We start from the raw sequence: 14,758 nt of genomic DNA on the forward strand, positions 1-14,758 counted from the left end.
AACTTTTATTAAGTTCATGTGGAAATGTATAAGTTTTAATGTATAAGTTTTAATTAAATAGACTTGCTTTTTACTTAATAAACTTTAACTATTAAAGCGGAGTGGAGAAAAATGTAAAAAAAAAAAAAAATCCAGAAAAATTCAAACGGTAATAACGGAATTTCGAAAAAAATAAAACTGATTTTGTGGTCATTTCAGCATTTCCTATTACCATTACTTTTATTATTATTACTACTAGTAGTATGACTACAAGTATTTATTTGTATTTTTTTTAATAAAGCACTATTTTAGTTTTTGTTAAGTATCCATTTGAAAAATTATCAGATAATTAATTGGTATTGGCCAGTGTGGTCCAACCTAGCTATCATTATCTGCAAAATCCACTATCAGTTGACCTCTATTTACATTTACATTTATTGATGACAGTGGAAGCAATCAAAAACAACAAAAAGAGCAATGATATAAGTGCTATAACAAGTCTCAGTTAGGTTAACACAGTACACCTAGCATGGGATTTTAAATAATATAATATAAAGAAAACAGATAGATGTAACAGAAATGAGTCGAACCAGACAAATTAAAGAGTCTATCAAAGCGATGTTTGAAACACGAGAGCTGAATTCCTCAGGAAGTCATAAATCAGTTCTAGTGCCACAAGAACCAAGCAAGATGACCAACCAACTTGTTCACACAACAGCTTTCAACATTAACACCACTAGAACAATTATTGACAATTTCAATTCGAAGAAGAGAAATTTGGTGCCAAATGTGTTGTTCGTAATGGAAATGCAACGCTGGACATCACATGTAAACCCAGGAGATCAAGTTAAACACTTCCATTGACTTCCCCCCACCTAGCAGAACCAGACTGAAATTCCTAAGGGGGAAGGGCTTTAAACCTCTGTCCTCACAGAAAAGTCTTTGTCATGAGAATGGCAAAGAAACTGCTTTTGTACATATATATGGACCAGAATGAACTCAAAAAGACTTATAAATGAATCAATCCATCGCATCACTCCATATTCATTTGTGTGTAACCCACACATTTGACTATCATGTTATAATCACTTATTGTGTATGTTTTTTTTTTTTGATAACTATAGGATACATAGTCATGTCTAGTATTGATATAATTGAATTTTTTTGCTTGATATTTTCCTGACAATCATTTATTTGTAAAATATGTCATATCCTGGTAATAGGAATCATGTCCAAAATTAGACCCTGCAAGGCAGGAAAATTCGGACCACATGCTTGGTAAGATAAACAAATGATTTATGATACCCCCGAGCTAAGACAATATCTGATTGGTCAAGACAACATTTGAGGTGTGGCCAACAGGCCACTTTAAATACCTAGGACACCATGAAATCTTGCTTTTAGTCTCTGGCTTTTAGTCTGCTTTTAGTCGGCTTTTAGTCTCTGCTATTAGTCATGCCTGCTCTTAGCTTTTAGCGTGTAGCTTTACCAAGCTTTAGCTTTTAGCTTCTAGCCATGCTGTTTAGTCATCACTGAACTTCTTTGAGCGCGGTTGCAGCGTGCTTCAGCCTGCACGCCTGCTGCTACTTAGCCACGATGAGAAGGAACACAACCTAGTCTCGTCAAACTTTATTTCTTTTCTTTTCCGTTTGAGAGTTTCGTGTTCTGAGTTAAGTTTTGTAACGTCGACCTCGTCTGCGCGTTTCAACTCCAACCAGCCACACAACTCCAGCTTCAGCCAACGCCCAAGCACGGGCTCCCCAAGACGTCACTTCAGTGACTGAACTTCCAGCCAATCAACGACCTCGGGATAGCCCTTTCACCGGGACTCTTTCACAGGAGGTGAACTTTAACCTCGAGACTTTACCTCCAGACTGTGACCTTTGCTGGTGTATCTAATATAATTTTAACCTCACTGAGGAACTCAATGCGAGGGCTAATTACGTGATTGATGGTTGTTCATGTTTATGCAATTTAACGTATTGCTGTAAACTTGGGAATCCATATTTCCATTCTCTTAAACTCATCTTTCCCTAACTTTATATCTTCCTGCAACTTGTGTGAATGTGTGATTGCGTGCGTTTATGTGTTAGATTAGTTTATATGTCTTAGATTTATCTAATAAAGCCTTATTCATATTGAAAAGAGAAGTATCTTGTGTTTTGTGCTTACAAGTTAATGTCTTAAACTGCCGATCTTGTTACTGTGCTAATTGATAGTGTTTCACTATAGTTTGGATATTAGTATCCAGCGCAGATTTGATGTTAAACGGCTCGTTCACTGAACCGCAGGCGCGTCTCCGTGAACCGCCGTGAAACAGTGATTCTGTTCAAATTCCCTTTAAAATCTTAAATGATTCCCTTTGAGCTAAATTGACCTGTTTCCCTTACATAGAATAAAAAAAAGAATAGAGAAAGCTAGTGTTACAGGTCTTTACACATACACACGCAGTCGGTGCGTGAATGAGTGTGTGAATGGGTGAATGTGAGGCAAATTGTAAAGCGCTTTGGATGGTCATGTGGTCTGATGAAAGCGCTATATAAATGCAGTCCATTTACCATTAGAAAGGTAGTTAGATTTTTTTTAAAGAATAGAATTAGAATAGTGAGTGTTAAAGTTAGAGGGTCAAATAAAGATGGAAGAGATGTGTTTTAAGCCGATTCTTGAAGGCTAAGGACTCAGCTGTCCGGATTGAGTTGGGGAGGTCATTCCACCAGGAAGTCCGTAAAAGTGACTTTGTTCTTTTTTGGGATGGCACAATCAAGCGACGTTCACTTGCAGAACGCAAGCTTCTAGAGGGCACATAAGTCTGAAGTAACTGATTTATTTTATATTTATTTTATTTATTTATTTGTATAATTTATAAGCATTACGTACCACAGATTTATAATTTATTCATAACTAATAGTGCAGTACTTTCCTTGCAAGCTGTAGTTTCATGGGGATGATTATTCTAAGTCTAAACAAATAAATGCAAAGCAGAAAGTAATTTTGAAACCAACCAGGCCAGCACCTGTTGACTCTATCATATAAAAAGAGCTAATAGCTGCTCACTGCTTTACAACACAACATGCATTACTACAGAGAAAGATCTAATGAAGAAAGACAAGGGTCAAGAGCCCAATTAAAGCAAACATAGACCACCATGATGGTGACATCACACTTTATTATTTTTAGTAAAACATCTAAACTTGTAAATGTATTTTATGTGGTAGAAATAATAAGGGCAAACTTGTTTGTAATTAGTGAAGATTCTGGGAACAGAAGTGTTTCTGTGAGTTTGTGAGGTTACCACTGTGCTGAAGAGTAGAGCCTGTGCTTCATTCTAGCAGAACAATACAAGAGACTGATGTTATGCTGCATGTTGCTTTATTCAAAGACAGTAACTGTGTAGTTCCTGGAGCATTTACATTGTTTCATGCATGCTGTTTTTGATTGATTGCTGGAGGTTCATGTTTTACAATGCAAATGTCTGTTATTAATAATACAGAAAATAAAACAACAGCTTTTCTGTTTAATCTTTACTTAATTTAAATTAGATTTTTCTTTTTACAGTTAAGGTGTTTTATCCAAATGTTTTGGGTAATATCTTTAAAATAACATTGTTTTTCTGTAAAAAAAATTTTTTTGGGTTTTTCACTTTTTTACAGTGTATTGAGAAGTTGAGGAGTTGTCGTCCCCTCCCTCGATATCACTGTCTCCGCCATGTTGGCAGGATACCGCGGCGAAACAGGATTGTTTACATGTGTTGTTAACTCGGTAGTAGAGAAGTTTCTCGCAATTCTGCACTGTTTTACCATGCATGGAAGTTACTGCTGCGTTAAAAACTGCTCCAGTACCTCACACGATACATATGGAAAACATAGGAACAATGGAATACAGTTTTTTTTTAGGTTACACCAAGCGCAAAACAGCGGTATTTGGAGAAGCGCTCAAGCATCCAAAATATTGACCCATACGAGCTCCCTGCAGCAGCGCAGAGACCTGGACCATTTACCTCATGCACACATATGGACATTGGGAATTATTTTGTTTTTGGTTTAAGTTACTACACAATGCAGGAGTTTAAAAGCCAAAAGTCTTTGGAAAGTTACGAGGCTTTCTGCTTTGGCTGGGTCCATCTACAGCAGGTGATGAAAACAGTGTTGTACTGACCAAAGTAAGTTTGTTCACATGTGTTTTAGTGTATTGTAATTACGTTGCATTTAGAATGCACTTCTTGACCAAAATGACAAAGTTATTAACTGCGACTGTTTCGTAAACACTAGATTGTAACGAGATGTTAAATGTATACGAACGTTTCCAACATGTTTTGATGTAGGCTAAAGCTGTGTATGTTTAGTTATAATTTGATTTTAGCCCAATGACACATACTGTACCAGGTTTTTGTGTTGGGGGCTGCAAAGTGGACAAACCAGTTCTGGGTTAGCAAGGGTAGTTAAATGTGTGATTGCAAGATGTAAATGTCCTGGTTAGATTAAAGCCATTAACACCGTGAATGCGAGGTCACTTACATCGTAAACAATATAATTCCCAATGTCCATATGTGTGCACAGAGGTAAATTATTCAGGTCTCTGTGCCGCTGCAGGGAGCTCGTATAGGTCGATATTTTGGATGCATGAGAGCTTCTCCAAACACCGCTGTTTTGCGCTTGGTGTGAGCTTGTTCCTGTAAGGTCCCCTTTCTTTCGCCTTATGTTTTTGCATTGCTTTCTTCCTTTTCTTTCTCGTATTCGTAGATCCGTCTCGATCTGTTCCGCCGACAAAATAAATGCGCAAAAATGAAAGCGCTCTGAAATGTTTAGTCGCGCCTTTGTGAAGTTCTGAAGGCATTGCCCCTGGCAACAGATAGCGTATCCTGCCATCATGGCCGACCGGCTCAGACCACTCCCAAATCAACCCAAATCGACACGTGACTCCTCACTCTCAATAGGAATCTAGCTGTGGGACATGGTTGCTCGTCATCAGCTACTATGTTCCAAAAAAAAAAAACAGCATTCATGACGTGCCCCTAAATCGATCGCAAAAATTTTGAAGTAAGCTACTTTAATGAGATATTACATAACATAGCTTATAATTTGCGTAAAATGTTGCACATTTATCGGTACTGGTAAAAGTAGCCAGTGTGAAACGTTTGTAACTTCCTGTTCACCCAAAAATGTGTCATAATTTAGTCACCCTTGTGTTGTTAATACTGTATGCCTTTCTTTCTTTTTCAGACCACAAATGGAGAAATTTAAAGAAATGTCTCGCTTGTGCGCATCGTAGCCTATAGTGGCAGTGAATACCGAAAGACACACAGTTCCACCCTACACAATGAGTAGCCTCGATAGAGTATGGTGAAAACAAACCGAAATGTAATGTATTATTCCACAACAATCCTGACCGCTGGTTTCTGTGGAGGATATTTCTTATTAATCTTAATTCAGCATGTTGGGCGAGTAAAAATAATGCAGCAAACTGGTCATCAATACAACAAAATAAAGAATTTATTAACTTACTGCGTCTGATCTGGTTTTAGAGTCTTTCGAAGCAACATGTCCGCTCTCTGACTGAGCCATTCTTGTATTCTGATTTTTTAAACCTTTATTCGACACTTTTGTGTATTCGGAGGTAGGCGTAGATCCACAGAAGATACGCTTCATACTTCTAACATTACACATCAACTTACTCTGTCTTTTAATGCAGCAATCTCTTCCGGGAAAGTGGAACATGCGCGGAGGACGCGGACAGCAGTCAGTGTGCAATGGTAGGCGCAAATAAGAGCATGCTTTCTTTGCTGGTGTTCTGTCGTCTCGCAGCACTTTTTTGTCTCCGCAAAATCCTTGTTACAACATCGTATAGTATAGATGGCATTGTCTATTATGATGTTAATAAGTGTCTTCATATTGCGTTTGTAGCTGATAACAGAAAATCAGTAAAATAATAACTACGAAAAATCTCCATGATTAGCCTGTTTCAGAACTTCCTGCTTTTCCCTGCTTGAGAATTTCTGTTCAATGAATGGATGACTTAGCACACGTGTGGTTTTGTTTACAATATTTAGTTCACTTGCAAAAAAAAACCAAAAAAAAAAAAAACCTGTGAAACAAGAGTAACCTACATATGACTGTTAGATACCTATGTGTATATAAATGAGAACTTCAAGCTTCTATTTCCATTTTTCATAGTAGGTGATTCTGACAGTAAGCGTGCTAAACATTGCTTAATATTAACAAGTCAAAGAGAAATCAGTCATTAGTTATTTTAACTGTTTGTTGTTGGAGGTTACATTTAATTATATTTAATTGCAATCCTATTGTAGGTAAAAATAAGAATTAAAAAATTACAGAAAAAAGCAATCACATAGTAACATGTTATTATGATCCGTTAAGTGAATGTGTGTGTGTTCCTCCAGAACATTCTATTACTCTTAAATGGTTTGTGCTCTTGATTTTTATTAATTTTTCCTTCTTGTTCACTACTGCATACATTTCATTTTAGTATGTGTTACTTTCCCATTCTGGTTTGACATTTTAATGTGTTTTGGTGTTCTTATTTTCTCTTTGTACAAATTTATGATAAAACATTCTTGCACATATCAAAGTAGTGTTGCACCAGTTTTGAACTTCTACATTGTTTTTTCTTATTTCTTCTTATTTTTATTTTCTTATTTTTTAGGAAAGTATATTTTAGTCCAGGGGTTCTCAACTCTGGCCCTCGAGGTCCACTTTCCTGCAGGATTTAGCTTCGACCCTAATCAATCACACCTGAAAATGAGGACCTTGAGGGACAGAGTTGAGAACTCCTGTTTTAATCACATAAAATAAAATATAACCATCATAATTAAGGAATGAAACGTAATATATAACTTTGGCACGAAATAGGCTAATACATTACAAATGCATGTACTTTTTACCAATTTAATGTGTGTTTGAATAAATAAAAACTTATCCCAGACTTTCGAAATGTAGTGTATCAAAGTTTCGAAAAAAAACATTAAGCAGCTAAAGTAGTTTTTTCAACATTACTTATAAATTATAGTCATGTATGCTCACAATACTGGAAAACTTGAATATACTTTTAATTCAAAACACATATTTAAATATTAATATAGTTTAAGCATTGTTTAGACCCATTTTAACTGACCAGTACGAGACTTTTATTATGAAAAGCATCTCCCGGAAGCCAACTGAATGAGCAAATGCCGAAATCTGTCAGTTTACGTACAGATTCTGCAGTGTCTCACAGTTTTAACTTCATCATGACTGAATCTTTGCTTCGCTGGACTGTTGATAAATTAAAGCATAGTTTTGGATTGGAAGCAAGCGATGACATTGTACAGTAAGTACATTTTAAATAAGTTTGCGCAAGTCTCTCTGAGATCATTTGTAGAAATCATGAAACGGTAACATATAAATAACAGAACTGACGAGCATGAATGGAGACATAACGTGGGATAACTTGGTGGGCGAATACTATTATATTGGGTAACACTTTAGAATAAGGTTCCATTAGTTAATGTTAGTTAACTACTTTCGTTAACATGAACTAAGCAAGAACAATCCTTCTACAGCATTTATAAATTTAGTTCATGTTAATTTCAACATTTACTAATGCATTATTTAAATCAAAAGTTGTGCTTGTTAACATTAGTTAATGCACTGTGAATTACCATGAACTAACAATGAATAACTGCATTTTCATTAACTAACATTAACGAAGATGAATAAATACAGTAATAAATGTATTATTCATTGTTTGTTCATGTTAATTAATACATTAACTAACATTAACTAATGGAACCTTATTCTAAAGTGTTACCTTATATTGTCATCGTGTTATAAGAAGTACTATGTAAACATCTTGGTAAGCATTATGAGATTTAACGTTAGTCCCGAAGTGCCTTGTCCATATGATATCGACCATATGGAGAAAATATATTATTATTATTATTAGTATGTTGTTTTTTTAATATATATTTGTGAAAATAAGTAACACTGTATTAGAAAAGTCAGTAAAATATCTGTGTTTTTCAGGACAGGTACATCCTTTCTATTGACAATGCTGATGCAATTGTGGAGTATATTGGAGATCTCTTAAAAGGAACAGAGAGAAACCAGAAGGATTTTGTGGATGAGCTGCTGCAGAGAATGGCATTGGTGTCAGATGCAAGTGCCTGATGTTCAAGAGTGTGTCTATAAGAAAGAGGCAATCATGGGCACATATTAAGAGTGGCACGGTTCAACTTTTTCACGGTGCGGTATGTGCTATGTTTAACCCTTATGCGTTGTTGGGGATGTTTTCGTCCACTAAGTTGTCTTATTTTAGCCACAACTGTCTCTGTGTGTTTCAGCTAATGGAATGATTTTTGTTGACATCTTATTTTGACACATATTTTGGGAAAATGTTTTGAAAATTAAAAAAAAAAACTTAACAATACACTGTGGGCATATTCACTACCCTTTCGTTATGTTCGTGGACGAAAACATCCACTGAATTAAACTGCTATTTATCTGTATATCAGATAAATATATATATATTTTTTTTTTTTTTGCATAAATCTATGAATCAGCCTCTGTCCTGAACTTTTGGAGTTTGACAAGAACAGGTGTGGCTGTTCAAATACGTTAACCTACAGTATTGCAGTAATTGCCAGGGTTAGATTCACATTAGCCACAGCTAATGAACCATCTTTATACATACATATATATATACACACACAAACACATTACAGAACAAAAGTTTGGACACATCTTTTCATTCAAAGAGTTTTCTTTATTTTCATGACTATGAAAATTGTAGATTCACACTGAAGGCATCAAAACTATAAATTAACACATGTGGAATTGTATATGGTATTATATACATAACAAAAAAGTGTGAAACAACTGAAAGTATGTCATATTGTAGGTTCTTCAAAGTAGCCACCTTTTGCTTTGATTACTGCTTTGCACACTCTTGGCATTCTCTTGATGAGCTTCAAGAGGTAGTCGCCTGAAATGGTCTTCCAACAGTCTTGAAGGAGGTTAGAGAGTGGACTCCCAATCGAAGGGTTGCGACTTCGAGTCCCGGGCCGGCAGGAATTGTGGGTGGGGGGAGTGCATGTACAGTGCTCTCTGCACCCTCAATACCACGACTTGGGTGCCCTTGAGCAAGGCATCGAACCCCCAACTGCTCCCCGGGCGCCGCAGCATAAATGGCTGCCCACTGTTCCGGGTGTGTGTTCACAGTGTGTGTGTGTTCACTGCTCTGTGTGTGTGCACTTCGGATGGGTTAAATGCAGCGTACAAATTCTGAGTATGGGTCACCATACTTAGCTGAATTTCACTTTCACTTTCACTGACTGAACTGCTGTGAAGAGAGAGATGAAGATGAACACGGAGTTATTAATGAACTATCCCCTTTTAAACTGGACAGTATAAATTCCAATAATTATTTTCATGTTATGACTGATATAAAAATTCTTAATCTTTTTCTGTAAACTTTTTTTTTAATACAGTTCTATTAAAATAAATGTATATCACTGATATTGGCTGAAAACTGTATATTGGCTTTATATCGTGCATTATTAAAGTAAGCTAAAGTCAACTTAAAAAAATGACATTTGAGATGAACAGTGCATCTGAACGTTTTCCATTTCCTCTCTGTTTCTTGTGTTTGTGTACAGTAGAAGGCAGAACGTGGTACACATCCCATAGGGGGGCGCCTGTGTATTACTCCTGCTGCTAACTGACCAATCCTCAAGAGATTGCAGAGGTAGAGGCCATGTACCGTCACATTTACAAAGAAGGTGTGTTTAATGTCTTTAAGTACATGGCAGTAATACTAAAGCTGTTAAACTTAAATGATCCCATCAGGCATGTCTAGACTGTAGTGCCTTTATAATTTCACCTTATGTTTCAATTATTTCACCATCCAGAGCCCAAGTTTCCTACGGAGTATCCCACATGCTGTCTGCTGGGCTGCGTGAACGTCACAGATTGTCTCTTTCAGGAGCAATTCATGGAACAGGTCAGTGGCTTTAGCTGTCCCTCCTGGTATTCATCCATACCAAACATTCTATTTCCCTAAAGTGCTCTGAGCTTGTTTTTGTAAACAAGCATGGCATATTGTGCTTAAATCATTAACCCAGACACACTGCAACACATGATAAAAGATATGACCACTCAACTGACGTCAGTAGCACTTTCCCTCAGTACCTCAGAAATCTGAAAATATCTGTCTCATATTGGTTTTATAGAAGGATGGTACAACGTCTGTTCATAATCTAAGATATTAAACCACCCAGGCTGTTAAATTGTCACAATACGTCTATTAAAGACTTAAAGAAGTTATATGTGAAATCTCTCAGCTCGGACTTCTAAAAATCTGCGGACTGGCTTGACTTTCATCAACTAATGGCTGCTTCTCCAGAATGCAAATAGGTGCAAAAGTTTTAGTGTTTTCCAGTCTTTACTCTACCCCATGACAACATACTATTTAGCCTCTCCTCTAACTCCCTCCATCCCTCCAGCACAAAATTCAATGCTCACAGTGCACTTGAACTGAGCAGTATTCTGGCATACAAGCACATTCCTCTCTCTGTCTGTGTCTGCTTCCCCTGCTGTCTGCTGCTGTAGCCTACAGCACACTTCCTGTCTCATTTCCTGTTCTCCTGCATGGCAGGCTCCCTGTAACAGAGGTGTAATTGGTGCTGCTGCAGCAGCGTCTGCCATTGAGATGAGCTTTCCTCTGCTGCGGTTCACTGTTCATCTTACATAGACAATGTCGGAGTCATATTTTGCGTCAAAATAAATAAAAAAGATAAAATAAAGAATGATGTCTTGTACATCAGAAGGCTGAAACCAGTTTTTATGTCCATGAGGAGTTCTGCTTTGTAATGTTAATGACTATTCAGCACATTCCCCCCCATAACTGGATGCTTTCAGTGTCTTTTTTGGTTGCTTTTTAGTTTTTTTTTTCCTTCCTGAAAGAATTTGGTATTAGTTTAAATACACTGTTGAACATACATTTTTATGAATTGCTCTTTGAAACAGGAAGTTGGGTCTGGACGTATCAAATGACATACTTGCCTTTCATAAGGGCCATTTTAGTTCAGAGCCTAGAAAAACAAAGGGGTCAAAGTTCAGCTAGTTAGCATATGGTCCATTTAGCCCCTGCTGAGCTTTAAGTAAATGTTTTTTTGTTTTTGTTTTTTTGCACGCAACATTTAAATAATACATTTAAAAACTATATTATACTTGAGGTTTTTTTTTCTGGAACCATTAAACAGTATTTATTATATATATATACAAAAAATATCTCAATACATTTTTGTTTTGTTCATTTAGAAAATGTATTGAATATCATATATGCAGCAATTATTAATATGATTATAATTTATATTTAGGCACTTTAAAGTAGTTTTTTAAGTGTTGCCAATTGGTTGCATTGCATTTACAGTTCAGGTGATTGGCTGAAAAATAAATGGGAATTCTTAATCCAATCCTCAATGTCTAAAATAAAATGGAAAAACAAAAGAAAAGAAAAATAACTATATAACTATATATATATATATATATATATATATATATATATATATATATATATATATATATATATATATATATATATATATAAATTAATTAATAAAACTATAAAAAAAGATACTGACAAAAACAAGTGACAAATGTTGCCAGAGTTTAAAAAGTAATTAAATAAAATACAATCTGAATAAAAACTTCAACAAAAAAATCACACTGTTCTCCATGTGCCTCCTTGAGCAATGATTTGCTTCTTGTTTTTTGCCTGTCAGTGTTTATTTTACATGTTTTATAGTAAACAGTGTTTTGCTCTCAACACAACCTGCAGAGGGAGCAATTCACCATCAGCTCCTCAACCTCAGCAACCCATTACTGCCATTTTGACTGCTGCTACACTGAAGCAAAGCCTGAGAATCCTTCCATACTAATTCATGTCCTGCAATTACTTTCATATTGCACACTTTTACTATTGATAGCTGCATGTTTGAAGCGAGCATCTATTTTCCTAGTTTCTATGATGTCAAGCAGAGGATTTAAAAGGATTATGTCCAGGTGCAATTTCACGACCCGGCTCTGTCCTTGATTAATTATAAATCAATGAAGTCTATTGCAGCTCAGAGGGCTCTAATCTTTTCTCTTTTATCCAGTGTAAATGTCGGCATGCCTCAGCCACTCTGTCTGCTTCAACCCGAGAGAATCGGTCTACCTCAGGGCTTTTCAAAAACCAAACACCTCTTGACAAATCCACCATGCACAGAATGAATTTGCACAGAGAGGTGAAGGAAACTGTCATATGGCTAGACTGATGCCCATGGTCATTTAATGTTCTGGGTTTAAAACAATCTTTTGGCAAATTTTTTTTTTTTTTTTGAATGGTTTGCATTTTTGTTTATTTCTGCAAAATGTATATGATTATATGAGCATTACAATTTGTTTTTAAGAACTGAACATTTACATCATTCTTGGTTAGCTCATACTATTCATACTAATCGGAATAGTTTCAGCTGCAGAAACTAGTTTTCAGGCTTTATGCTAATTACAGGATGCTATGTGCATAATGTTTTTTTTTCTTTTTTTCTTTTTTACCCAGTCAGTTATAATGCAGTGTTCAAGAAACTAAATACGAAAAATAATTATAATAATTCTCTTTTTTTACCTATGGTTATACCTGATTCAAATCTGATTCCTTGATTTTATTTTTATTTTTTTATAAATTTTTTTATTAAAGCTTTTGTCTTTTGTAAATGATATCATAAGTCATATTTATTAATTAGTCTTAATCTACTAAAAAAATTATATTTGATTACACTTCGCATTATATTAGATTCCACTTTTGTAGGACATTGGCTTTTAGTCTTTGTGCTTTAGCTATTTATTGTCCAAGCTTTAGAAATTTGTTTTAGTGTGCTGTTACAAAAAGAGCACATTCACAATGTGACTTCCTCATTCTGACTAGTACTTAACTTTTTCCAAAATAATTTGGTGTGTTTTCACATTATTTTGTTTTGAAGCAGTGATGTGTTTTCTGTGTATATTATTTGGTTCTTGGATGAATTAATTGACCCTCTAGCAAAGCATTTCATTTTAACAGTGTTGGATTGGACTAGTGATGGATTTTTTTTCTTCTTTACCATCATATTTGCAATAGCATCATAATGTCAATTTGCTGTCAGTTTATTCACCATCAGGCTGTCCAAGATGTAGATGATTGTATTTTTTCATAGAAACAGATTTGAAGAAATTTAGCATTACATCGCTTGCTCACTAATGAATCTTCTGCAGTGAATGGGTGCCGTCAGAAGGACAATCCAAACAGATAAAAACATCACAGCAATCAACATGACTCAAGTCCATCAATAATATCTTGTGAAGTGAAAAGCTGTGTGTTTGTAAGGAACAAATCCATCAAGGCATTTTTGAATTTAAACAATTTCTGATTACCAAGATATGAGTCTACTAATACATAACACTACAGTGAAAAAGTCCTCACATCAAAATCCACCAACTTATTGTTTAGAAATGTTTTTTACACTGTTTTCGCTTAAAAACAGTGCTTGATCCCTGGATATTTCTGTCCTGATTCAGGCAATACAACTCTTTTTTTTTACCGGAGAAAGCACTATAATTGAGGACTATATATATATATATATATATATTAGCTGGAAGCAATGGTTTGAATTTTTAACGTCTCAAAGGGTTAGTTCACCCAAAAATTCACATTATTTCTTAATTACTCACCCTTGTGTCATTTTAGGTGTATATGACTTTCTTTTTTCAGACGAATCCAGTCGAGTTATATAAATGATTGTCTTTGATCTTTCAATTTGCTTAATGGCAAAAGTGGGTGTTGCACTGCATCAGTCCGAAAGAAGTTAAATAAAAAAAACAAAAGTGTCTCACACACCTCTGTGGGGTGAACAAAGGCCTCCTGTAGTGAATATATTTGTTTTTGTTAGAAAAATGTCCATATTCAAAATGTAGTAAAATGTAGTGTTCCTGTAGCTCAATTGGTAGAGCATTGCATTACATGATATGTACAAATTGATAGCCTGAATGCACTGTAAGTCATTTTGGATAAAAGTGTCTGCTAAATGCATAAATTTAATTTAATTTAATTTAGTAATCACTTTAATGTAGCTCGTGCCAACAGTTGTTCACAGATGCAGTTCTGTGGAGGCTGATGTATGAGGTCAGTGTTGGAGAGTCTCATGAACACTGTTGGGAACGTTACTTTAAAAAAGCAATTAGTTAAAGTTACTCACTACTTGTTCCAAAAAGTAACTGAGTTAGTAACTGAATTACTCTATAATATAAAAAAAATAAAAAATAAATTTTCTTTTTTTTTTTTTTTTGCAGTTTTCACAAGTCAGTTGAAATGAGTAGAACAGACAGGTGTTCGTACATAACTTTCGATATTTATTGCATGTCAACAGACAGCAAGAGTTTTATCCTGCACTTGAAGTTTTATCTTTGTAAGAAAAGTGTTTTTGGCCACTAGCTTTGTAGATGCGTGTCACACATTACATTCACGTTCTTGCCTTTGACCACAATGAATTTGAAGTAGTGCTTATATCTGCACCTTGAAAATGGCAACTTCTAATCGGATTGCTCCTGACTCGCCATCTCTGCTGCGACGAATCTCTGTTTAGCTTTTGCGTGTGTGTGTGTGGTGCTGCTGGCTCGTGTGCCGGCATGTATGTAAAAACACTGGCTCTGATTGGCTACCATGAAACACATGAATCTGCCCTAGCCAATCATAATCGCTTATCTAGTAT

At 35.5% G+C, this 14,758-nt stretch overlaps 2 protein-coding genes across 16 annotated transcripts in view; one reads left to right on the forward strand and one right to left on the reverse strand.

The window, feature by feature from the left end:
* fbxo44.9 (F-box protein 44, tandem duplicate 9) overlaps positions 1-5,992 on the reverse strand; it is a 150,586-nt gene extending 144,594 nt beyond the window's left edge. For 3 of the 10 annotated variants that reach the window (XM_052560230.1, XM_052560231.1, XM_052560229.1), the window contains exon 1: positions 5,481-5,949. In XM_052560230.1, the coding sequence (XP_052416190.1) occupies positions 5,481-5,693 (213 nt within the window). In that variant the 5' untranslated portion in view covers positions 5,694-5,949. Of the gene's footprint in view, positions 1-5,480 lie in introns of all 10 variants that reach the window. The other 7 variants (XM_052560227.1, XM_052560228.1, XM_052560232.1 and 4 more) reach the window with 6 other exon arrangements.
* LOC127961217 (activating signal cointegrator 1) overlaps positions 4,886-14,758 on the forward strand; it is a 96,604-nt gene continuing 86,731 nt past the window's right edge. The window contains exons 1-6 of one of the 6 annotated variants that reach the window (XR_008154400.1): positions 4,886-5,015; positions 5,199-5,336; positions 5,668-5,728; positions 7,998-8,221; positions 9,632-9,751; positions 9,881-9,972. Coding sequence is in view for 4 of the 6 variants with exons in the window: in XM_052560239.1 (XP_052416199.1) it covers positions 9,727-9,751; positions 9,881-9,972 (117 nt within the window). In the remaining 2 variants the exon portion in view is untranslated. Of the gene's footprint in view, positions 5,016-5,198; positions 5,729-7,149; positions 7,303-7,997; positions 8,222-9,628; positions 9,752-9,880; positions 9,973-14,758 lie in introns of those variants that run through there. The other 5 variants (XR_008154399.1, XM_052560239.1, XM_052560238.1 and 2 more) reach the window with 5 other exon arrangements.

Source organism: Carassius gibelio, chromosome B7, assembly GCF_023724105.1.
Source record: "Carassius gibelio isolate Cgi1373 ecotype wild population from Czech Republic chromosome B7, carGib1.2-hapl.c, whole genome shotgun sequence".
Taxonomy (NCBI): Eukaryota; Metazoa; Chordata; class Actinopteri; order Cypriniformes; family Cyprinidae; genus Carassius; species Carassius gibelio.